Source organism: Marmota flaviventris, chromosome 8 (assembly GCF_047511675.1).
Source record: "Marmota flaviventris isolate mMarFla1 chromosome 8, mMarFla1.hap1, whole genome shotgun sequence".
In the NCBI taxonomy this organism is placed as follows: Eukaryota; Metazoa; Chordata; class Mammalia; order Rodentia; family Sciuridae; genus Marmota; species Marmota flaviventris.
Window position 1 is genome coordinate 58,318,580 of NC_092505.1, and position 26,326 is coordinate 58,344,905.

The 26,326-nt window shown below is 37.2% G+C and overlaps 2 protein-coding genes across 2 annotated transcripts in view; both read left to right on the forward strand.

Moving 5' to 3' along the window:
- The window catches only part of Rabl3 (RAB, member of RAS oncogene family like 3), a 48,729-nt gene extending 41,883 nt beyond the window's left edge, over positions 1-6,846 (forward strand). Inside the window, exons 6-8 of the mRNA XM_027935977.2 lie at positions 2,187-2,258; positions 5,044-5,082; positions 5,662-6,846. Of these exons, the coding sequence (XP_027791778.1) occupies positions 2,187-2,258; positions 5,044-5,082; positions 5,662-5,727 (177 nt within the window). The 3' untranslated portion in view covers positions 5,728-6,846. The remainder of the gene's footprint in view (positions 1-2,186; positions 2,259-5,043; positions 5,083-5,661) is intronic.
- Positions 6,847-13,961: 7,115 nt separating this feature from the next.
- The window catches only part of Hgd (homogentisate 1,2-dioxygenase), a 45,267-nt gene continuing 32,902 nt past the window's right edge, over positions 13,962-26,326 (forward strand). The window contains exons 1-4 of the mRNA XM_027936093.2: positions 13,962-14,068; positions 21,122-21,193; positions 22,075-22,163; positions 26,113-26,218. Coding sequence (XP_027791894.2) covers positions 14,054-14,068; positions 21,122-21,193; positions 22,075-22,163; positions 26,113-26,218 — 282 coding nt within the window. The 5' untranslated portion in view covers positions 13,962-14,053. The remainder of the gene's footprint in view (positions 14,069-21,121; positions 21,194-22,074; positions 22,164-26,112; positions 26,219-26,326) is intronic.

Genomic DNA, 26,326 nt, shown 5'->3' on the forward strand with positions numbered 1-26,326 from the left:
CAAGATGTAAAGGTATACAAATAGTAGGACTTCAGCTCACATAGTCTCCAAAGAATTTAAATTACATCATGGTTTTAGCTTTTATCAGTGTATAGCTTCAGAAACAAAACATAAAAGAGAAGAGACGGTGATAAGGATATAGGAAGCAAAAAATGAGAAAAGTTGGGTGGAAGAGTTTCAAAACAAAAGGAGTCAAAAAGACTCAGCCAGTAAATATAAGACCTCAAAAACTAATGTAACAATATTAGGATTAGTGCTGGTTCATCAGTTATTATATGAATTTGCTTAAAACTAAAGAAAAGTGATAATATAACAAATATATACATCAAAAAGCAGAATTAAAGTTCTGCCTGAGTAAATGCAACTTGTTTATAATTGAAATTATTATATGGTGGAAGATTACTTACTTTTATAAAATCTTGTTAGACTTACTGTGTCTAGTACAAATTTTTCTATTAAGTGTTTATTTCAACGTGATCATACTGAAACATCTTCCCTACTTAATAGTCCTTTCTCAAGCTCAGAAGAGCTATTTAGAGCTATTAATTTTCAAACTTTGCCCTCATCCATGATCAATGACAGATGGCTCTTTCAGCTCTTAATATTTTCACCCAAAATCATAGGGATTTAGATTCTCTAGGCAACTTGAAATTGTGGGTTCCTAGAATTAAGGTTTGATGTGGTTTGTTTGCTGTTTGATTTGGTTTTTGTATTTAGTAATTTATCTATATTTTAGAATCATCTCTGGTATCTTTGACATTCTGATGACTAGGTAATCAATATTCATTTTGCAAAACATTTCTAATTCAGGTCTTACATTTTTCATTTTTATGCCCCAACAGCTGTAGAAATGTGCTCAAACATTATTTCAAATATAACAATGTGAATGATGATGTTTTAGCACATCTAATCCATATACAGAATTATCTTTATTGTGTTAGATGCTTTTGTGTCTGAAAATTCAATCCGCATTTTCTTAGAATGGGGAAGAGAACTAATATTACAGAACCTGCTATGTGCGAGACTTGGATTATCTCACTGATTTTCACAAAAATTGTATGGAATAAGTAGTATTATTCCCATTTCACAAATGAGTAAGCCCAACATTAAAGGCTTAGTCACCTAAGCAGCATTTTACAGTGTAGAAATATTGGCACAGATTTTCAAATATAGAACTTGCTGGCTTCAGAGACCCCTGATTTCCCTGCTCTTTTGTGATCTTTGAAAATTTTTGTTGTCTCTTCTTTTTTGTGGTTTTGGAGAATGTATTGCAAGTTCTTGCTGAAATTTAAAATGTGATCCTTGAAATGTTCTGTGTAGATAAAATATTTAATTGTTACTAAATTCACTAGAAAGGAACCATGTAGATCTAAAGATTACAAAAAAGTAATTGCAGTAGTTTTTCAAGGGGCACAGACAAATATCCTTGCAAAGGAGCCAACATGATATCCTCACAGTTTGGTTTTAGGTGGCATTTGAGGTCAACATCAAAGTACACTGCCTTTTGAGGTGGCATGTCAATGGCGACAAGTACAAACAGTATAACACTGAGATTCTAAGAGAAGGATAGTAAGTCTTTTAAGGTCTTTATAAGTTACTGTAATGATATAATGTGCCATTTTCCCCCTATTTTAAAGAATCCTACTGAATAATAATAACAATGTGTTTATTTATTAATGTCAAAAAGGGTATATCTTTGTGACCTACCACAAGATGGAGAAATCCTTGACAATTCTTCTATTTATTCTGTACTTCTCTAAATCCTTATTTTAATGCTTCATTCTGTTTTATAAACTGCATAGTATTTAGTTGAGCACTAGTGAGTACCTAGTCCTAAAATATGAGGACTGTTTGTAATGGCTCTATTTCTGGTTTTCAGGACAAATGCAGACAGGTACCTGATTAGTATCTTATTTTTTGTTTGTTTTGTTAGTAAACAGTTCTGTCTTCCTTTATGAATTGATGATGAATTGATTCCCTATACTCTAAAATTGTTTAAATGACAAAGAGTAAGTAGCCTTCTCTTTGATACCTTCCTTTTTGCTTTGTGCATCATAATTTGAAAATTATTTGAATATTTTATTAGAGTATCCTAATTATTTAGTATAGAAATGTGCAACAGAAAGTTCAAATTATTGAAGAACTTTTGCTTTCTAACTTTTATTTGTGGCTCTTATGTTTTCTAGGATTGTACAAATCCTCGGTATTTAGCTGCAGGTTCTTCCAATGCTGTCAAGATCAGTAGGTTTTTTGATAAGGTAATGGCTTCAATTAAGTTATTTTTAAACGTAATTTATATATTTGAGAGTTTAAAGTCTTTGTGGAATGCTGTGTCCCTTTATTCCTTCACCCCAAACTTCACAGCCTGAATAATACCTATTTTGGCCTCTCTTATCTGTTGATATAATTGCTCAAGGCCTGCTGACGTATTTATTCCATCACCAGTGTTCTCTAAGCAAAGAGTGAAAACTACTGGATTCAAGTGGAGTTTTTCAAAACATACCTAATTCCTCTCCTTGAGACAATTTATGCTTACTCATTTTCTACTCTTTTTGTTACTTCCTCATGCCCCCCCCAAAAAAGGCACTGCACTGAGAAGATTCTGCACAATACAAGCCTGAGTTCTTTCTGTTTTTTGAGTTATTATTATTCTCCATTAAGTTAAATGTTACTCTAACTTTGTAAGGTTATGTTGTTTTCTTGATCCCATAATATTTCCAGAATAGAAACTTTTGCTTTCAGGTTATTGACTCTTTGCTGGTGTCATCTTATTATCACTGAGCTAGAATGAAACTTTAGGATGACTCAGCATACTGGTCTTTCCTTCACAAGAACAAATACCTGCATTGCACGTAACATTAATCAAGTTTAAGTTGTTTGCCCAATGTTGACATTGGATAGTAAAATGAAACAGGATGCTTCCCTGCATGTCTCATTGAAAAAGATTAACTTCTGTATTATATTTCTTTTTAAGTATAATCTCCTAAGAAAAACATTTTTTCTCCTTGTAGATCTTCATTATGAAAAAATTTTTTTTAACTATTTAGAGATCATAAATATTTGTTTCTTTTTTTCAAGGTCACCAGAAGATAAACCATACTCCCCTCTGTGTTTAATATTAGCCCATTAAGAAAATTTTGCCTCACTCAGAACTTAAGTGGCGTGTGGTAAATAGGGTATAGATGTGTTCAGATACTGATTGCCACAGCTCTTAGAGCATCCAGAACCTCCAGACAGGAGGTCTGGGTGATAGGGGGTGTGCTGTACAAATATTAGCATTTTCTAATTATGCCACAACATGAAAAACATTGGAGAACACTGTAAAGAACCAGATTTTCTCTCCACATTGTTTTCAAACCTAAAGCATAAAAATTTCCATTTGGTTTAGATCCACTGCACCCATCTCATACAAAATTCTGTCCCCAAAGAGCAACATCATAAATGTCTGTGTCTGGCCCAAAATGGTTCCACAGCATATTATTTAAAATTTTAAATTATTAATTTTGAAATTTAAAAAGGAAGATATAGAGAATTAATTCTCCTACTTAGAATAAACCAGGTTGTCGGGCAACATTTATTTTTAAAGAAGAAGAAACAATTTGATTGTCTTAAGACAGTAAGGTTTAGTAAGAAAAGGACATTACAAGTTGGGGGTAAAGAACTATCAGCAAAAGCAAAAAGTGTCATTTCTCTTTGTTGCCTAAATCTCAACAAAATATATGTAGATTTTGAGGTTGACCAGACCTCTACAGCCTGATATGGTTGTCTAAATCCTAGGCATCTAGCAGTAAAGTTGTACCCAGTTTTCTATATGTCAGATCTTCCAGAAGTTAATGTAAAGATTTGTTCTCCAAAAGGGAGTCTAATTCCTTCTTCAGACTTCCTTAGATAGTAGTAATACTACTCTAACTGGTAAGATTTTCCTGTCATGCCATGGACAGAGGAAAGGGAAGCAGTTCCTTATTTTTGTGGCATCAAGTGTTTTGAGATGTACACCATTTCAGAACCAGCATTTTTACCCCTGAGCCAATGAATGCAACTTTGCTTTGGGTCTCTTGTGGCTTAAAATAACCTAACCATAGACTCCAAGATTAAAAAAAAAAAAAAAATCTGGATAATCTGGCTCTCAGGCCAGTCAAAGTACAGGCCAGGAAGAACATGCACTACTCTCATTCTGAGGAATTCTTTATGAATGTATTAGAGCTCTTCTCCAGGTAACCTGTGTTCTTATTTAATTAACTTTCCTTATCACAGCTGCTCTATGTAAAGAAAATAGCTCTGCCTCTACAACTATTGCAGTTTCTCAAGTGTTAGAACATATTTCATTATTTTTTAAAAATGTTTTTCATCATCTGAAAATATGGTGTTCTCAAGCTCATTACATTAGAATGTATATTTGAGAGTTTCTTTTCAATAGTAGAGAGAGATTTGTGCGGATACAGCCACTGATTTAACTTATTTCTCCTACTTATCAAATACAGACAATTCAGAACCCCTGAACTAAGGATGCCAATGAAGTCCATAAAGGAAGCTAATTAACTATCTTTGTTATCATCTGTCTACATTAAGGATATACAGAATTCATCACTATTTCCTATAGGCATATGGCAATTCACCACATCACATTGATGTCCTCTTTAAGGAATAGCTGTACTATTATAATGGGCAAGTGCTTTGCTTTAACTATGGATTCTGTTCCATGCCTTTTGAGATCAACAGCTAGGAAACTTAGAGCCAGATTTCCTACTGTGCTCTAGAAATTGCAGGGATCTTATCTTATTCTGTCATTTAGTTGTTTGTTTGTTCATTTATTGTTTTGATCTCTCATGCTTTTTGGAATGAAACAGGCCTTTCTGGAAATACTTTTGCAATCCTGATCTCATTGGCACTAGATTTTAACTCATTGTACAAAATGTCTGCATCTGTTAAATGAAATCCTTAATTTGGATACATTCCTTTTAGTCCCATCACTGACCCATTACAGTTAGCTGCTTTTTCCAGATATGTGTGCAAAGTCTCAAACTCTTTATTTGTTTCTTACAGGTCATAGAAAAGAGATATTTTTTAAAAGAAGGTAATCAGGTTGGTATCTGTCTTTTCTTGATAAAATGGGTTCTCAAATTTGGAGAGAAATGGTTTCCAAATTTATTTTCAGAAGTAGTTTTTTTGAAAAGTTGGGGAAGAGCCTTTTGTAGGCACAGGCAATTTATTTTATCCTGTCTTATTTAAATTTAAAAGGAGAAAATCAGAGCAAAGGGAAAATAAGGATCCAAGATACAAGAAGAATTCGAGAATAAGACTATATTACAAATAATAGAGGAAAATCATTTGCTTGTGACTCTAAAGGTATATATCTGATATACCTTTGTTTGTCACAGTATAGATAATTCACATAAAAGTCCATTAGGTAAGTATTAGGAGATTCACCTTCATTCTTTCTGATTTAGTTGACATTATCACCAACTTACTGGCAAATGTTTTCCATTTTAGTAGAATTTTCTTTATTATTTAATCTGTGGTTTTCTGAGTAAAATCTCAGAAAGCTAGTTCTATAATGAACAACAGGCTGACATACAGAAACAAAAAATAGGGAAAAATTTAGTATTAGCATTTGAATTTTTCTGCTTAAAACTTATATATGATTATTTTTCTTGCCTGCAGATCTCAGGCTTTCCTGATCGAAAAAGGTTTGTGGGAGGAACATTAAAGAGCCTTCATTATGACTGAATTACACTCATCTTTTGGAAGAGTGAGCAAGCAGTGGCCGTTTTCACAGCTTTCCTCTTGCTGTGTCAATTATTAACATCTCAGCCTTTAGACAAATCATCTTAAAATGCTCCTTCAATCTCACCCTTTAATGGAAAAATGAAAGGAAGTGACAATGTGGGAGGTCCAGACTTTGTCCCCGTTCTCTCTGTTCCTCACCTTTCTGTCCCTGTTTATAGGTTATATAAAAGCCTTGTGGAAATATGAGACATTGTCAACATGATGCAGTAAATGAGCAGTGACAGTACTGCAGAGAAAATTTACTCTTGACTGGAACTGGAGGGTTTTTATGGCTCTGTAATTTTCCCACATTCATTGCTGAAGCCTTAATTAACTACTTCAAAAATGTATCTCTATTCTTTTTACTTTCTTGAGGGAAAAGTTTATGTTAACCAGCCCTGAGTTGTCCACCCAAAACAATCTATGTCATGTTCAAAGATGCTAAATGGTGTTATTTAATTGTCTCCCCCTCATCACACACTGGAATACCTAAGAATAGCAATCCTTATCTCCCTCTCCTCTTCGTTGCAAATGGCTTGGTGGCTGGGAGAGGCGGACTAATAGCTGAAGTTAAATATAAATACAGATTAATAATGCATAGAGAACAGCAGTACCAAAAAGAAGAATTCTGTGAGAAAATGACAGCTCCTTCACTCTAGGTTACAACTGTCTGCAGTCTTCTACTGTTTTCTCTTTGGAAATAGGTATCATGAAATCTAAGACCTTCACAAAGACAGATTTACAACCTCTTCAGTGTTTTTTGTTTGTTTTGCTTTGTTTTTAAGAAAATTCAGCTCCTGAAATGTTCCTTAAATATAGTTTACTGATGATATTATTCTGTCTCAACAATGTATGTATGGAGAGAAGTAAAAATAAGTTTCACAGCAACACATTTACATGAATTATGAACTAGGATTCTTGGATTACACAATCACTCCAGAGCTTTTGAGGAATGGCGTGTGTGTGTTCATGTGCATGTGTGCATAATTGTCCATCATTTTTTATCTATCTCTTTTGCTTGTTTAATTGTCTCCACTCTATTTCTTCCTTAGTGCATAAAATTGGTTTCAAAAAACTGTACTTTGTTGCTTTATTTTATTACCATATCATCTATATTCCCTTTGTTTCTGATCTTGTTCCAAATTTTTAAAATAATAATAAATACACAACTTCAGCTCTTGTTTTTTATTCATTTTAACTAAATTTCAAAAATAGTTTAGAAATCAAGATATTCTGAAAGAGGATATTAAAAAATAATGTAAGTGAGTGCTTTTAGAAGGCAGTCTAGGGAATTTGAAAAAGCATTTTTAAAGCACTTTTCATCAGCTAGATTATTCTCCAGTTCACTTCCTCACTGACAAGACCTAGCTCTGGTTTCTTTTTCAGTATAAAGGAGAGTAATGCAAATCATGATCTGAATATGGAATTTGGTATAAATGTGTTATGCCAAAGGCTGTGCAGTTGAAAAGTAGAAACCAAATGCTACACAAAGCCTAAATCAGCTAAAATATTTTGTATTTTCCTTTTTATAAAGGATAGCAGCTTACCTAGCATATTTAAGACCCTTGGTTTGGTCCCCACCATTGCCAAAATTTTTAAAATGTCAAGAATGCTAAGAATTAGTCTTAAGAATTGCTTATAGATAATAAGTATAAATACAAAAATAGTTTTTAGAAAGTATTAATTTTCTTACCTTTTTGATAGAGCAAGTTGCTTTGTTCCCCCAACTGAGCTGTAAACCAATATTCTCACACATTGTAGGGGTGACGAGATGTGAAGGCATATTGCCATTCATCTGTCCCTCAGGTGGGCAAGACCCTTAGTTGGAATCCAATTAAGGATTTAGACTGCTCTCTTCACCTTAATGCTCATGGAGTTCAGGACACGTTACTCCAAAATATAGCACCTGGGCATTTGAGAAAACAGTGGGAAGGTCACTCATACCTCCCCTTCACTCTTTCTGTCCTGAAGCAGGTCATAAAATCTAGTTAACCTTCTCTGTGATTTAGGTCATAAACCCTTTATTCCAGAGATACCCTCCCTATATCTGTCTTATCCTCCAAGACAGAGATAGATACCAAACAGAACCTGAACATACAGACCTTGCTAGTTTCATTAGTATGAACCGCCAATCATACTAATGCACAACTGTCAGTAAAAACAGATTTCTCTGTTTCTCTGAGTCTTAAATTTATATTAAATAAGTTTATTATAAAATAAACATCAAATAAATGCCTTTCTCCTGTTAATCTGCCTTTTGTTATAGGGGCCTCAGCCATGAACGTGGCCATGAATGAGAAAAGAAATCTCTCTTCCCCTACACTGCTTTTAAAAAGAGCTACTTCCAAAGGGATTGAGTCATGTTAAGGTTAGCTCAGGCTCTCATAATTTTCCTTCCTTGAAGCATTCATGATATAATCCAAGGGTTCCACACACTGTTTTCCTGTCCATTCTCAAAATGTGCTTCATGGAACTGATGTTCTGGGCCATTAAACTGAGATGAAGAGCTCTTAATTGCTGCCATTATGTTTTGGAATCTTCATTTCAGTAGTGTGTGTGATAGCACCCAACAAAGGTAGGGCTTTATATGGGTATTTAATAGATGGTGGTTTAATTGAATTTTTTAAAGCACAGATAGCATTCTATTTTAAGAAGTTTGAAGGACTAACAGGATGTTTGCATTGATTTAGTATCTGTTGAAATTCAACTGAGGATATTGTTTTGGGGAAAAGAGGAGAAGGAAATTAAAATTTTATTTCTCCATAGTCACACGACTGAGCTAAATCATTGTGGTTGGAGAGAAATATTCTGGGAAATCTAGCCCTGGGCCTCAAATATTCCACAGTATGTTTGCTTGTGTAAAACATGGGGAGGCAAGAGTTTGCCAGGGCTGCTCCATTGAATACGAAAAAGATCTGACTTTCCATTACAATTAACCTGCAATTTCATATAAGGACTTAAAGGCTTTCAAACTCAAAAGTATATAAAAATTCCCTGAAGTGCTCATTTAAAATACAGATTCCAAAATTTCTTCTCTGCCTCATTCCCCAGCCAATTCTTATGTATGGAATAAGGCCAGGATTTTGTATTTTTAACTTGACAAACCAGGTGATTCTGATGCAGGTAGTCAAAATCCAGGCTTTCAGAACACATCAAAAAGAAGAACATGCGTAGACTGTAGATTCTACTTTTATGAGCACCGTTATAAAAGAGTTCATCAAAGTTCATCTTTGCTGCTACATGATCTCACCTTAAGGAACTGATCTGTTTCTTCCCTCTTAAGGTCACACATACTAAGATGAATGTGAGATCACATCACCTATTGGCCAAACAGGAAGAGTTGGCCTTTGATATACTACTATTTTTGTTGTCGCTACGTGTTTCTTTCTAATCCAGGTACCTTCTAATCAGTGCCTTATCATCTTAAATAAGCCACCTCTCTTTTTTTCTCAGTTGTCCAACCACTAAACTTTACCAAGGCTATCAATAAGTAATGGTGAAGAACAGAACTTCTAAACCCCAGTCAAGATGCAAAACCTCACTGAGACCCATCTTTTATTTGCAGCTGTTCTGCAGTTCTCTGTTGTCTAACTTTATCCTAGAGGGAATGCTCTGTGATCCTACTCTCATTACCCTCTAAGAATCCCCTAACTTCTTGGGTATGTTTTCCATTTTCTCGGTGTGAGTCACTGGCCTTCAAATTGGGATAGATGCAAGTATCCATTTTGAGGGGTATATAAGCCACAGATAGTTTTAAGGAGATCATTTTCCAGATAATCAATTTCCATTTGTATATATCTTTGTCGATAGTACAACAATATATTGCCCAGGTTGCAAATGTCTTCAAGATACCAACAATAGGACAGTCCTAAATATTTTTTTGATTTAAGGACTTTACCTGTCCCACTCCCCATAATTTTTTTATAATTTCTCCAAGCAAAGAGGAAAATTTTGATAAGAAATAGCCAAGGCTGTGACACATTCTTCCATAGCAATCCTTAGTCTATAAAAATGTCAAAAAATATCAAAAATATTACATTAAAAAGATCTATTAAATTAACATTTTTATTTCCCCAGCCCCTTCTGAATAAATGAGTTAGACAAAGTACCTCTAAGTGAAAGTGTAGTATTTAAAGTAAATGGTTCCAATAGCTGAGTAATAGTCTTTCCAGTCAGATTTCCAATTACTTGCTTCCAATGCAATTAAAGAATAACCTAATTGAGTTGTTGATAGTAGATCATTTAAAATAATATTTAATGATAAATTACTATGATTTTTGATGTTTAATTGAGAAGTGAAGCCATCACAAAATCTAACATTCATACCTTCTTATTTATGTGAACAAATTTTCTCAACATTTACATATGTAAAACCACAAAGAACTGGATGAAATGATATTGAATTCTGAATAATACTGAATTCTCATTTCCCTTTAGAAATAATTGTTCATTTATAGATATGTGAGTTAAAAGAGAGGAACATTCACTTCATTATAAAAAGTATCTCCAGAAAATTTTCATTTTATATTTAATAATATTTACTCAATTGTATAGTATTTCCAAGTCGCTGTCCTAAAGACAAATCTTCCAGACTCACATCTGGAGAATAAAATACTTGCTGATAGCATTCTGGAAATACAGTGGGCAAAGGAGGTTGGAGGTGTTTGGTTTTGGTTTTGAGTCAAGGTTTCTCTGTGTTGTCCAGGCTGGTCCCAAACTCCTGGGCTCAAGTCATTCTTTTGGCCCAGCCTCCTGAGCACTAAGCAGGCTGGAGGTCTCATCACTGCTTATTACACTTGTTTGGTGCTATCCTGCCCCCAACTCCCTGGTCTTTGTGAGTTTGAACATTTTTTTTTCAGAGTTTCTGCAGAATTAACCTCCTATTTTGCATTTAAGCTGAGAGAGCTGTCTGCTGTCTCCAATTCCTGCTGCTTTTCAGGTTCTCTGCCCCACATGTCCCCGCATTGGTTCACCAAATTCATCCTCCTATGCCTGGATTTTAGCAGCTTTGTTGTTGTTGCTCATTACTTTGATACTGTGACTCTGCTTGGATCCAATATGCTTTTCAGTTAACTCCATACAACCTACTCCTACCCTGATGCCTTTTTTGAAGGCTGATCACCCCATCCAGAAGGTCATCTCTTGACTCATCTCTATTTTTCCTGCCTTAAATGTCTGCCAAAACTTTTTCCCTTCCCAGAAGCCTTTCTGACTAGATCCCTCCACTCTTCTAATTTTAGTCAGAGGGCCCTTAACACAGTTCAGTGAACACACTGCACTTCTGCTTTTCTATCTTTGTACACATTTTTCTTCCCCCTGTTCAATGCCCTTTCTGTCCAACTCCCATTCTGTGTGATGTGGCTCAGACATCACCTCCTCCAAGAAGCCTTCCCTGACCCTGCTGGTCTGGGCTGTGCTCCCTGATACCTCCCTTAACATCCTGGACTCTTCACTATTACAGTACTTACTGCAGTCTGTAATGGTATGTGTGATTATATTAATTCAAATAGAAACCCATTATAGAATCAGAACTATCTGTACCTATTTTATTTAATCTCACATCCATTGGGTGTATATAGCACAGTGCCTCGCATATAGTAGTTATGAAGCAAATGCTTCTTTCATTTAATTGCTGTAACAAAAAATAGAAAAGGGCAGGAAATAAAGTTAACTTACCTAGGAGGAATCCCTAAAGTCTGGGGATAAGTTAATTAAATTTTAAATATTTTCAGGTCCCTCAAAGTTTTTTTTCATACAATGATCAGATTTCTTTTTTTTTTTGTTTTTTTTTTTTTTTATTGGTTGTTCAAAACATTACACAGCTCAAGATTTCTGACTCCTTCAGAAATCTCCCACTCCTAAGGAAGATCTGAAACACCTTTAAAATCTGCCATCAAAACTGGTTCAGTAGAAAGCACAGAAAGTTTATGGAAAAATAAAGCACTAAAGCTTTTTTTTTTTTAACCCCCAAAGGTAATTTCCAAGATAATAGAGATTCAAGGTCCAAGGTACTCATAACTCATATATGCAAGAGATATCTTCCTCGAATTTACTTTCTATTTTGAGTTTAAATCTTTCACAAATAGTGAAAACTTACCCTCAGTAAAGCAGGGGTCTCTACCCCCTTCTTCCTGGTTTGCACATAAATTCCACACAAGCTTATATAAAGAATACCACAATATTATCTGTCTATGCTGACATGCTGAGATGTCCTGTAAGCTGCCCGCTCTGCAGGCATCAATTCAGTTTGTCACTAACACATCACTTGTTTCCCTTTTGTCTGGCTCTTTCTGTGTGAACACCTCACACAACTTATTTTGCTGCTGCTGCATATGCTGTAGCCCAGGGACCTCTGGAGGGTGCTTAGACCTAGATGTCTAAGGAGAAGGTATCAAACGGGCAACCTCTAGACATTTCAGGCCTTTATATGTTTATTGTTTGGTTGTTTTTTTTTTTTTTTTTTTTGTACCAGGGATTGAACTCAGTGGCACTTAACCACTGAGTCACATCCCCAGCCCTTATTTGTATTTTATTTAGAGACAGGGTCTCACTGAGTTGCTTAGGGTCTCACTAAGTTGCTGAGGCTGGCTTTGAACTTGCAATCTTCCTGCCTCAGCTTCCTGAGCTCCTGGGATTATCGGTTTGCATCACTGTGTCTGGCTGCCTTTATATGTTTTTGACTGCATAAATGAATCCTTTATCTATCACCACTTAACAACCAACCCCAAAACTTAATAGCATTCAATAACACCATTCTATTTGCTCACAGTTCTGTAGAGCAGCAGTTTGGGCTGGGTTTAACTGATGGTTTGTCTCTATTGAGTTCATCTGGGATCACTCATGCATCTGCAGTCACCTGACAGTCAAATTGCCTCCTTCACATATTTGGCAGTTACCGTGGCTGATGCCTGGACCTCTGGAAGCTAATAGTCCTGCTTATTTGCATATTAGTCTCAGGCTGCAAAAAATGAACAAGTCCTAAGACATAAGCATTTTTCTTTTCTTTGTATCATGTTTGCTAAGAAAAATATTTCATCTCTTAATGGGAGGAGCATCTGCACAGCTAATAAACCTAAATTTTCAAATACCTCTTAGACTCAAAAGTTTTAACTTAATGTTTCCTTCCTTTTGCCAATGTTTAAAAATTGTAGCTACATCTTATCTCAAAAAAATCACTTAGCCTGCTTTACTCATTTACATTTTCTACCTGGCCTGTTGCATTTGAGTATGTGATAATAAAGCCTACCTTACAAAATTGTTTTTGTGAAAATAAATGAGGTAGTATCTGTAGAAAAACTTGGCACAAGCAAGCACTTGAGGTACATTTGCTTCCTTCCTGAATATCACTAGCCATGAAGTCACTACCTTCTGGTGACTGAGGAGAGATGCCAAGATGGAGGACAAGGGAGTCCTTGGAGAAATGGCTAGAGAGTAATCCCCCTGTCTGGTTTTAGAGGGGGAAAGGCATTAGGGAACACGTTTACTAAAGAATTTATAAGAAATATATTAACTAAATATATTTGAAGAAATTAAGAAAAATAGTAGAAAACATTTCAGTTTGCTTTGAATAAAGTGCTCAGGCTCTGAATAGTTTACCCAGAAACCTGAGCTCATTCCTGCGAGGCAACTGCAGAGGCCTAGACTCTTGGGCTCAGGCCCTATCTTCAATAAGTTCTGTGGAAATACCTGGAAGAGAGCACAGTTCATTTTCTCACTCTTCTCTGGGGAAATGAGCATCTGCCCTATCCCTTCCTGGCCTGAGGCAGGACTGAATAGAGAATCCACTACCATCATCAGCAGGCACTAACTCCCACATTTCCTTTTCCAGATAGCTTTAAATTCTCTGCCTTTTGTACTAAGTCTTCTTCTTTCAAGTGAAACAAATAATTAATTAGCCAATATTTATGTCAGGTAAAGAGGAACAATGCTTTTGCAAACTCTTTCAGAAATAGTCTGTGTTTAATAAAAAACCAAAAGCATGGTTGGGGATGTAGTTCAGTGGCAGAATGCTTGCCTAGCAAGTGTGACACCCTGGGTTTGACCGCCAGCACTGCAAAGAAAAACAAAACAGTTGTGCAAGACATTTAGGTAAAAGATTGCTGGACTTTCTCCCTAATATATTCAATGGTTAAGCAATTCTTCTGGCTCCCTTGAGAGACCTGCTGACCAGTGAGGCACAGTGTATTACTGGGAACAAGAACATCTGGAAGGTGGTAAGAAGCATTTGACTGCACACTCTCCCTGGATCTGGATTTCTCCAAGTCATCACACTTAAAGCAGAAGGGAAATGGCTGAGCTGAAGGTAAGAAATCATCTGGCTGGGGCTGGGGCTGAGGTATAGCTCAGAGGTATGCTCAATGCCCTGGGTTCCATCCCCAGCACCAAAAGAAACCACCTAGCAAGTTTGCAGTGGCTTCTTTAGCCAGAATTGATAGAAGTTTCTGAAAACTCCAGTGATCAAAATCCTTGTGTTAGGGACTGGGGTTGTGGCTCAGCAGTAGAGCACTTGCCTACTGCAGAGGCAAGGCCCTGGGTTCAATCCTCAGCACCACATAAAAACAAATAAAATAAAGGTTTTGCATCCAACTACAACTAAAAAATAAATATTAAGAAAAAAACTGTGTTCAGAGGCTTCACAGAAATGTCTATGCAGATAACGGGGGAGACAAGGGAGAATTGATAAAGGAAAGCAATACTGACCACCTCTTGTCTTTTTTTCATTTCAAATATGGTCTTGGACATGTAGGCATTTCCTAAGGCTCTCCTCCACCATGGACACACTTTTCACTGAGTCTGTTTCTCACCCCAGGGTCTCTGACCTGTTCCTGTAGCTACAGCTTCCTGCACTGCTTCCAGCAACCAATCAGATATGCTTAATATGATAAGTTATCTTGATACTCAGAATCAGCTTTGACCAGTATCTAGCACTTCCCCTAGGAAATAATTCTTTCCAATTAATGTGCATTAGAAAAGCATGAGTGGGTTATGTATTCTTAGGTGCTATGTATTTAACTATGAATTAACTTATATTGTAATCCTCAAAAGAATCCTGGTGTCTAGATGCTCTTGTTTCCATTTGACCAATAACAAAAGTGAAGCTCAGAGCTAAATAACTTGCTCAAGATTGTTGCCGGGAGGTGATAGAGACTGGATTAGTACTTAGGTTTTGTCTGAATCCAAATCCCAGACTCAGAAAAAAAGTCTTGGTGGCTTCTCCTAAACTGGGGCCTTCAGGCCAGGGAAAGGAAAATATCCCCCAGTATCTACAATCATGTCTAATGCCTAGCCCAGGCTGACATCAGGGCCTGATGCAAGTAGAGCTAAACAGAACTGCCCTGAACCTTGGCTCAAACTGAGTGGGACAGACCCCCTCCCAGAATGCAGGGTTTAAGCATTGCCCTAATGCCCTTTAACATATGCTGAGTTTGAAGAACCTAACATCTCTCTAATTAATAGGGATCCTAAACACACTCAACACCAGAATAAGAGTTTATTTTATGCCCGACTGAGAGTTTACTCTCATTCTTTCATTCAGCAAATAGTATGTGCTAGTGTGTGATGCTGCAGATTAATCTAGGGTAGGAAGTAAGTCCAATTTAGGTAGAGTCAAGAGGAACTTTCTAAAGGAGACTATTCTTAGGTTGAGTCTTGGGAAAAAAGTAGGCATTGGTGAAGTAAAAAATGATGGGGCCAGAGGAAACAGCATCTGCAAAGACACAAAATATGCAGAGTTCTGCAAGTTCTGGAGTCCCAGTGATCCAGCTTAACTGGAGTTGCTGGAGATCCAGCCAAATGGAAATACCTGGGAGGTGGTTGGATGTATGGATCCGGAACTCAGGGCAGTGGGCAGGGGTAAGGGGAATAGATATGTGATCATCATGTCAATGGTGGCTGCTCGGTCACGGAAAAGGGAGAAAACATAGAAACTTTGTTTTCTGATGAAAATCCTACAAGGAACTTCAGCAGGGCTGGAAACATCCTTACCATTTATAAATAAATTATACCTAAAATCTTATCCTTCTGTAATTTTTAAGCAATTTATTATGCACAGCACCAGCACACCAATGCAAATTGCATGCTGGTCTTTGTTCTCAAGTTCAAAGGCATTCTCAGCCTGCTATCTAATCTCCAGAAGAAAAGGTTAGCTGCAGAGGTCAGAAATCTAAATGCAGAAAGTCAGATTGCATCATGCACATTCTAATCAATAAGCATTACATAACTTTAGAAAGGTTTCTCGTCTTTTTTTTTTTCCTTCATTTTAATGGATATATCAACATAAAACCTCAAATGAAATCACATCTCCATTAAAGCACAGCTAGGGGAAGAAAAGTAAAAAGATAAAATAATAAAATTAAATCTAAAAGTGAACTGTCCCACAGTCTTAAGTTGCTTCATTCTCCAGGCTTTGGATTCTTCATTTCTAAAATGAAGAACTGATTTTACATGCAGACATTGGAGCCCATCACCGATACTTGATTCCCTAGCTTTGAATTTATATTGATCACATTTCTGAAAAGACTTGTAATGATTAGCTAGAGAGGGGACACATTGGCTTACATAATTAGTTTCCTTTTGCTGCAGTCATAAGTTACCACAGTATTATGGCTTAAAACAGCTCAAATTTATTCTCTTACAGTTCTGGAGGTCAGAATGTCACCAGCTCAGCAGGTCAATCAGCTCATTCAAGACAGAAATCAAACATGGCTAATAAAGAGAGGGTTAGAAAGAATCATTTATTGCATTGATTAATTTAGAAAGGTGGCAGCCCCATAAACAGAGTAGCCAGGCAGCAGTGACCATTCCATAGACAGAATGGCAAGAAAGTCAAAAGGCAAACAACATATTTATATAGTTGTGGATCAGGAATTTGCATATTTGTAGGTTACATAACAATATTCATGATTACATTGCAATCTCTTACTGTGCCTGCACCATTTGGCACATGGTCAAAATTGTGTCTAAAATTGTGTTAGGTCTCCCTCCTGAGCATGTCTTTAATATGGAAATGCATTTAAATGAGGTTCCTGGTTACTTTCAGTCAAGGGCTTGGTCAGATCTGCTTGCATGAGTTTGATATTTTCTTGTTATTTATTTTAAACAACCAATGTAGTTGGGAGGCTTTTTCCTATTCATCTTAAGCATAAAGCATATAGTCCCTTCCTAACACCAGCTTAATTTTTTTTTTTTTAAACCAGAGATTGATTGCCTACCTCTGGAGGCACTTAACTACTTACTGAGTCATATCTCCAGCCCTTTTTAGTTTTATTTTTTAATTTTGAGATGGGTTTCACTAAGTTACTTAGGGCCTCACTACATTGCTGAGGCTGGCTTAGAATTTGCAATCCTCCTGCTTCAGCCTCTTGAGCCACTGGGATTACAGGCATGCACAACCAGCTTAAACTTTAACCCTATACTCCTGCCTTAAAAAGTCTGAAATTAGTTGCACTGGACTAAAGTCAAGGTGTCAACTTGGAAGTTTTCTTTTGGAAACTCTACACAAGAATCTGTTTCCCTGGTCCCATCAGCTTCCAGTTTCCATACCTTGGTTTGTGGCCACTTCCTCTCTCTTCAAAGTTCATTGCTCAGATCTCTACTTAGATCATCTTTTGCAATCAAATCTCCCTCTTTCTCTGTATCAAAATGATATTTATGATTACATTTAGGGTGCACCCAAATAAACAGGAATTGCCCCACTCCAAGATCCTTTACTTAGTCATATCTGCAAAATTCTCTTTCACTACATAATGTAATACTCTTAAATTCCAGGGATTAAGACATTTCAGGTCCATTACTCAACCTACAGCAATATCTGCAAGTTGACCTAACAATTAATGTTAGCCAGAAATACCAGATTCCTTCTTTGCATAGGTAAAAAAGGTAATGGTAGTTCCATCTTTACCCTGGCTTCTCTCACTTTACTTCATGACCAGTAAAAGGAAGTGAGGTATATACCATTTGCTAGTCCCATTAGGTAGTACTTAGAATCTGACTCAGAAGAAAGCACCTCATAAAATTATTCTGACCAGTAAATCATATCCTGGGGACCAGGTGAGAATTAAAAAGCTGTATACTAGTGAGCTGCCAAAGAACTGAAGGTACTGAAGTCACATGGAGCTTAGTAATTTATTCTTTAGTTAGAAAATGTGCATAAAATTCTCTTGGAAAGAAAATCATATTTTTATGTTGAATCAAATTATTCTGAAATCTGAAACGAAGCAAACATACAAACACATTAGCTTAATGTCAGATTTTTATTTTGCTACATTTTCCTATAAGGTAATTTTTACATAATCACTGAACCAGCTGGAGTCGAATGCTTGGATTTTCAGGGCTGATAAAAGCAGAGTTCAGATTCTGTCTTTGAGCTCAGAGCCTTGAGAAAGCAGCTGCAAAGTGCAGTTTCCCCAATTCAGAAGCTTTCAGCAGTGAGGGAGATGGCATTTTAAAACTCTAATAAACTCATCCGTAACTTTGCTCTCGAGGATTAAGAAAACCAAAGGAGTCAATAGTGACTCAGCAATTTCCACCTCCTCTTGAGCCAATGCACTGCAGCTAAACTGGAGAAAGGGATTCAGAACTCACACCTCTCTCAGCACTGGGGTGGCTCCCTTCCAAACCACCAGCTGTTCTTTCTGCTTTCTTTTCTATTTTCTAAAGCACAGCCTGAATCAAATGCTTCAGAATCACATACACTAACTCTCTTTTTCCTTGTTCCGAACACACATATAACCTCTGTTCTGAGGCCAACAGCTGCAAAGAATGGGAAAGGTTAATAAGTAAATCCACTCATGCCTGCCAGAAAGCTCAGCTGTACTGGGCAGCTCTGGAACCTTCCTTTCTCCTTGCAGAGAGAAACAATGCAGCAGCTGAACAAAGAGAAGGCACTGTCATACTCAGTGGCTTCAGTTACAAGCTGGGCAAAAATTCCATTTCACAGAATTGAAGATAATTTGGGGTCATTACCGATTCTCAGCAACTCAAATTCAATCCCTGTTGATGGTGAGCATGAGGTTCATTTTGAGAAAAGAAAACTGTATTCTGTTGAAGTAGGACAAAGAGGCTGGACACCTGAGGAATTTTCAGGAAGCAGGTTTATTGACTGCAGGGTTCATCAGAGGTGGCTCTTGCCTAAGAATTCTTCTACTGAACAATGTGTACAGAAATTCTTAGAACTTTATACCCAGTAGTGGGGGGTGCTGGGAGGTTCATATAACGAGCGTGTTTTGTTCTATTCTGCAGACAGGTTTCACGAGCTTTTTTTTTTTTTTTCCTGCAAACCGTGCATTTGCCAAAAATGAGAAAACTACCGACCCCCATACCCTTCTGCACGCAGAAGTTTTCGCTGATAGAAAACGTTCTGAAGAGGAACTTATATATTACAAATATAGTAGGGGTTTCTGCTTAATTAGGGTAAGGGTCTTCTGGGTGGGAGTCTCTGGCCAGCTTCACTGTAGAGAATGAAAATGTTGGATGATCTCTGCCACTTTCCTCCAAAATACCATTCCAAACAGCACAGTGCTGCTGGGAACAAATCTGATTATAACTTGGTGGGGTTTTTGTGTGATGATGAATTTTCAAATATACAAAAAATTTGCGGGGGCTGGAGACATAACTCAGTGGTAGAGCACATGCTTAACATATGTGATGCCGGGTTCAATCTTCAGCACCCCCCACCCCAAAAACTGTGTCTGAAAGCAAAAGAATAATTTCACTTTCATTGCTTTCTAGGTCATAACATTTCACATTCAATATTCCTTCTAAATATAGACACTGTTGGCCTGATCATCGCTCACACATCCAGGCATGTTACATCTAGCTCATCCTTCCCCGAGCTGCCAAGAACTCTGGAGGGCCTACCCTCCACCCACATCCATCCTTCTTATATCTTCTAAAGAAATGTGCTCAGATGGTGGCATTTCACTCACCCAGCGAGGCTGCACTTTGCTTATCCTGAACTAAAATCAATTGGTGTTTAAGTTAGAGCAAAGGAGGCTCTAACCCCACTTAGCAAACCCTATATGCACTCATAGTAGAAGCTGGCTATAAGTGAAAAACTAAATCAATCCACAGACAGCTACTGAATACCTTCCATGGTTCAGGGCACAGGGTACATAGAGAACAAGACTGCCATAGTCCCAGCTTTCATGAAATTTATAACAGAACAAGGAAGCCAGTGACAGACCTGTGACAAAACTCACAGGTGTGTTAAATACTGCAAGAGTCAATCTCAGGTCTTGGATGGTGGCAGTAAGGAGCCAAGATGCTACAAATCTGTTGTTTCTTCATCAGATTGCCCAGAGGACCATAAATGCTGCAGGCATTTTGAAAATAAAGTTCCATAGAAACAAAAGCTGTTTTAGAAGGATAATGGAATTGTAGTACATCCAAAGGGCGAGGTAGAGCTGATACTTTCCTGTATAGAGCCACTGTGGTTCTTACAGCTGGTAGAATAGCATGTGCCATGTCAGCTGACTGTGGACTTATTTCATAAGAGGCTTGTGACTTCAGTCATCCTAGTACACTTGGTTCAGTTTCACTCTCTATGGCTTTGGGAATCAATATTTATTGACATTTACTAACTATGATCAATAAGGCAGTATTTACCATGGGAGGGGGGACGGTAAATTTCAAGGGATGCCCCATGATCTGCTTTATTGAGAAATCTCTTAAACTTTTCCCTTCTGGGTATAAAGTTAAGAGATGTCAATCACAATAGGCTCCATTGTGCCATTGTGAAAAATTATGGGCTGAGACATCTCCTGAAAGCCACCCCTACCTTTCAACTTCATTTTCACATATCCTCACAGATATAAGTATAAATATACATGTGCTCCATAGATGAGCCAGATAACGTAGGTTTCTGCCTGCAGCAAGGCTAGTTTGGAGAGAGCTTTCTGGCAAAGATTTTGCTGTGATTTTAGATGCACATACATTTTCCCAGTTTCTTTTTTTTTTCTAGGATATGGAGGGAGAATGGATTCCCAAGCTTAGGGAGATTGCAATCTAGGCCCAGCAAGATCCTTCTAATCTGGACTTAAACCATCTTCCTCCCAAGAACTTCCAGATGGAACTAGAATTAAAGAGCTTATTCTTGAGATGAGATAAGCAAAAATAAGCCCATAATCAACCAAGTACCACTAAGGGTATTGATTAAATAGAAGTCTTTAAAATTTATACAAAATACATAGTCTTTCCTAAATGATTTACATGTCAAGACATAGCAAAGATATTGTGTCTGGAACATCATACTCAAACATGTGACCATGCAGAAATTCTTACCTTTGTAGTCAGTCAGTGTTGGGAAATGTTCTTTATATCCCAATAATGGTGGCATTTATGTCTCTGTTACATGCAGTACATTTCTGGATTTGGGAATGAATGTGCTTCAGAGGACCCTCGCTGTCCAGGTTCCTTGCCTGAAGGACAGGTATGAGTGAATAAAATTCTTAGAGAATACTAACTCATGGGCTTGGATGACCATCCCTCAGGCCAAAAGGCCTCCACCCAACAAAGTTCTTCTAATCTAGCAGGTAAACTGTTTGTAAGCTTCACAAATTATTAGGAAAAATGGAATATAGAACAATGACAATACAAAAATTCAACTTGGGGACTGCTGGTTATTACCTATGGCAAAGTACCCAACTCAAACTAGTAAAATTAGCTGTAGGATTTCCAGGAGAAACCCCAACATCCAGGGGTAGGGGTCTTTTCTTCTAGTTCCTTTGAACAGCAGAAGATATGACAATGATGAGAAAATAAGTTATTTTAGAAATATATGTACAAAGACGTTTGTACCAGTGTTGGTTATAATTGCAAAACTACAGTAAACAAAATTCTCTCAAAACTTTTTGGAGGCATTTATGTCTCTGTTATATTTTGGAGAATATTTCATGGCACACACACACACACAAAAAATGCTTTTGATATATTATTTCCTTAAAAAAATAAAAGCAAGTCCTGATTATCACAGTTACAGGTATCATAAGATCCTCATTTTTGGAGGATAAGAATGAAAAGAAATACACTTACAGATTAACATTGGTTATTTCTGATTGGTGAGATAATGGGTGATTTTAGATTTCATATTTAATAAATTTTCTACAATAAGCATATATTACTTTTATAATCAGGGGGACATTTACATAAAAAGGTATTACAAGAAATATTAATGACTTGGGGTGGTCATGTGCAGTCGCCCAGAGTCTCCCCATTCAGGAAGGATTCCCCCACTGAACTGGTTGGTGGAAAGGTTTAGGGGGATGCTTTTTGGATTTGAATAACATTGTTTATTGCCTCTTTTGGTTTTAGAATAATCCTCAAGTCTGCCCCTACAATCTGTACGCTGAGCAGCTCTCAGGATCAGCTTTCACTTGTCCCCGGAGCACCAATAAGAGAAGGTACGAGGATGAGATGAATTCTGACCTGCAGACAGTGGGAACTATGACCAGGACCTTGTGCCACCTCCCCTACCAGGGTCATGGATCCTTCTTCTTTTAGGCTGTGCTGGGTTACAGGTAGAGGGGAATGGGCCTTGTTCCCAGTTGGAATCAAGTGACTGGTGGGAGATGGTGAGGGAACAAACTACACAGAAAACCCAAGTCCAGTTCCACTTACAAATTCTCACCAGTACTCAGAAGGAAGTGTGTTTTTCTTCTTTTAAAATAAAATATGTCTAATACTCTGGTCTTCTTCTAAGGATTGTTCAGTTGAGTTTTGTTTTTTGATTTACTTATTTTTTGATTTTTGCATATGATTAAATCACAATTATAGAAGATTCAGAGCAGTGTCTTTCTCAGCTGACCAAAAACATTACATTCTTTGCATGAAAATGTTGGATAAGCAAAACCTGAGTAGTTGAAAAATTCATGTATTGTGGCCCCTTCTGCTTTGAATTAGTAAGGTTTTTGCTCTTTGGAATTTGACTTTCCTAGAAAGCAGCACATTCATTAGCACAGAAGGTCACATTCTTGCTTGCTCTATTCCTGTAAGCCAAGCCAATGAACTTCCTCTCTTGATCAACTCCTCTGGGGCAGGCTGGTTGCCGTAGATGAGGTAGATTGAGGAGGCTGTAAGTGTCGTGATTTAAATAAGTAGTATCTAATCATTGGACTTTATGGTTAAGGCATCTGTGAAGAGGGCTGCTGCTGACCTTGGAGATCTGGGGGAGAGGACAGGTGGTATTATACTGCTTAGAAGGAGGAGGTGGGTTTATCTCTACAGGGTCCTCCTGAGAAGTCAGTAAGATGGTGAATACAAAAACACAAAGGACCACACCAATGTAACTATTGTTTCCATTGGTGGTTAGTCTTACCCACTCTGGAATCAGGCCCCTGACTTTAAATCCACGCTCCTTCTTCTTCAGTTGGGTGACCATGGGCAAATCATCTGCCTTCTCAGAACCTCTAGATCTTCATTTGTAAAACAGAGATAATTACAGGACCTATTTCAGAGTTTTAGTGAGGATGTTGTGGAAAGAATATGTGTAAAGTGCTTAGCATATTTCCTGGCACATGGTTAGTGCTGAATTAACATGAGTTATTATAAAATCATCATCATTATTGACACCATAGAAGAGCTTCTGTTTCCATCCCAGAGTATTTCTAGAAATATTTCTAGAAGTATTTCCAGAGTATTTTAGAGAGCTGAAGCACAAGATATGGCAGGTGCTATAGTATAAGGTCAGTATCAGGAGGCAGTAAATGTGTATCAATATTGGTTTCTCTTGATAGATGTGTGCATGGAAGAACAGGGGAAGATAGTTTCTCATATATATTAAAAATCAGAGGTAAATTCTATTGCATTTAATTATTTCTCCTTCTGCAAACCCAAATGGATAGGATAAAGGTAAGCACACAGGCAATTTCTATCCATTCTAATTTATGACAACCTGGCCTCGTGACTATGTTCTTGACTTTAATGGCCCATCCACTAACAGGCCACCTGGTCTCCAGATTCTGCTGCCTGCCCCCATTATTCAGCAATATCTTCAGCCAGCAGGAGCTGAGTTGTGTTCCAGGAGGCTGAAAAGGAGTTGTTGGCATTTCATTTAGAAGCTGGCAAAGTTCCCTGCGTCAGAATTAAATCTCTGTCCAGGGCAACATAGAGGTGCCTGGGGAGTTTTATAAACTCAGATATAAATAAATAAATAAATAAATAAATAAATAAATAAATAAATAAGGGGCACTAGGCATGGCTCATCTATCTATTTAGAACTCTCTAAGGATATCCTCAAGAATTTTGTGAAAATGTTCAAAAGCGTCTAATAAAGGATCACCTAATACGTGCCAGTCATTTCCGACACATGAATTGTTTTAGTCCTCACAACAATCCTAGGAGATAAGGATGAGGAACATAGGGTCTGGGAAGTTTAGTAACTTGCCCTGAATCACACAGCTGGTTCCAAGATACACATACATTCCTTCAACCCCATATGCCACTGGGTGTTGGAGAGGTTTAGTGGGTCCAAGGTCTGAGGTCACATCCTCAAGAGTTGGAGGAATCAGATGGAAGAACAAAGTCAGCCAGTTATCTCCTGGATGGTTCAGTATTGGGCCAGGCCAGATTAATTACCCCCATGCCCTGAAGCAGACTTTCCTTGGGTTTAAAGGATCAAAGGCTTTTAAGCAGATCTCTTCTTCCATTGTCGGAAGTAGGGTCCTGCCTCCTTCTGTACCCCATCAGGGTAATGGTCTTTGGAAAGACTTTGGTCCCTTGTAGTGAGTTTCAGTGTCCCACTCAACTTCTGGAAGGTTCTCCTCCTGGTGTTGTTCAGATTTCTTTCATCAGACTCTTCTTTCCTTCCTGAAGCCTGAGATCTGGTCCTGGTGGACAGAACATTAGCCCAGGCCTTAACACATACAGAGAGTGGAAGTGAAGAGGAAAAAAGAAAGAAAACAAAAAAACCAACAAACTATAAGTATACTGAAATAAAACATGGACGTGTACTCTAACATTTTTTGGAGTACAGAAGTATTGATTTAAAAACCTCTTCAGATTAATGTCAAAAAGACAAATAACCCAACTGAAAACAGTACAGGACTTGAACAGATAATTCATAGAAAAATTACAAAGTGCTAATAAATGAACTGATTCTCAACCTTACTCATAATAAAGGAAATATAAAATAAGAGACTATTTTTTCACTACAAGACTAATATTAAAGATATTTCATAATAGAAAGATTTAATAGAAGATTAAAGCTCATTTACTGAGAAAGTATGCAAGAACTGCCAATTCATGCCTCCATATCTAATAATATGGCTTTCTTGATCTTTAAAGGATCTGTTGGTCTTAGGAACCACAAAACTGGTATAGCTCCAAATAAAAATAATTTACTATTCTCCTCTTTTATTATAATATCATTTCTTATTATTTTATTTTCTATAATAACTTCTACTAATTTTTATAAAAATAATTCCTGCACCTAATATGTAAAAACCTTTATATTCAGCCTAATTCTAACCCTAATGTTTACTCATTCAGGATGAAAATAATCTTAGGGAAGATGGGGATGATCAGCCCCTCTAATGTATTCTTGGTATGAGAGTAAAGTGGTAAAATGATTTGACAATTTTCCTTATATACGCATTTGAATTATCTAAGAGAATATGTAAGAAACCCATTAAGCTCTGATGCCTCTAAGAAATAGCTATGAAGAAAGTAGAAGAGAAGGTACCATTTGCCTTTCACAACTTTTTTAATTACTTGAATTATTTTTCCCATCTCCATGTATCACTTCTATAATTTTTAAAAGAAAAAGACAGATTTATATAACAAAGATAACACCCATATTCTCTCAGTCTACATAGAATTCACTTCCCTGGCCTTTGAGAGCAAGGATTAGCACCTTGAGGTATAATAAGCTAAGGTTTTTCTATGGATTTCCCTGCACTGATATCCCTTAAGGTACTTCTTACAGCTGGTGGGAGGGAAAGAGAGTCCTTTATTTTTTGGCAGCATGGGAATATCTAGGAGCTGGAGCTCAATCCCAAAAATGATATAGTGTAAAATAGAGAAGGGGCCAGAGCTCCAGACAGCAAATGGTTATTAAGAAGTAATGCTGGGCTGGGGCTGTAGCTCAGTGGTAGAGTGCTTGCCTAGCACATGGGAGGCAACGGGTTTGATCCTCAGCACCACATAAATATAAATTAATTAATTAATAAAGGTATTGTGACCATCCACAATTAAAAATAAATACATAAAAAAAGAAATAATGCTGTCATTGCTTCTCACATTAAAGCCATAGATGGTTGTTGATTTGACGGTCTTCCTGATGGCACTTCCTGAGCCAGTCTCTGTGTCACTCAGAACATTACCCTGAGGCTTTGTGTTCTTGTTTCTCCCTAGCTGGCTGTACAGGATTCTACCTTCAGTTTCTCACAAGCCCTTTGAATCCATTGACCAAGGCCATGTCACTCACAACTGGGATGAAGTTGGTCCTGATCCTAACCAGGTAACCTGGTCCTGTGAATCGGAGCTTACTCATATAACCAATACCTTGATTAGAAATCTTTAAGTCAGGAACAGAGTCTTTGAAAAGTAAGGCAGCTTTTTAAAATAA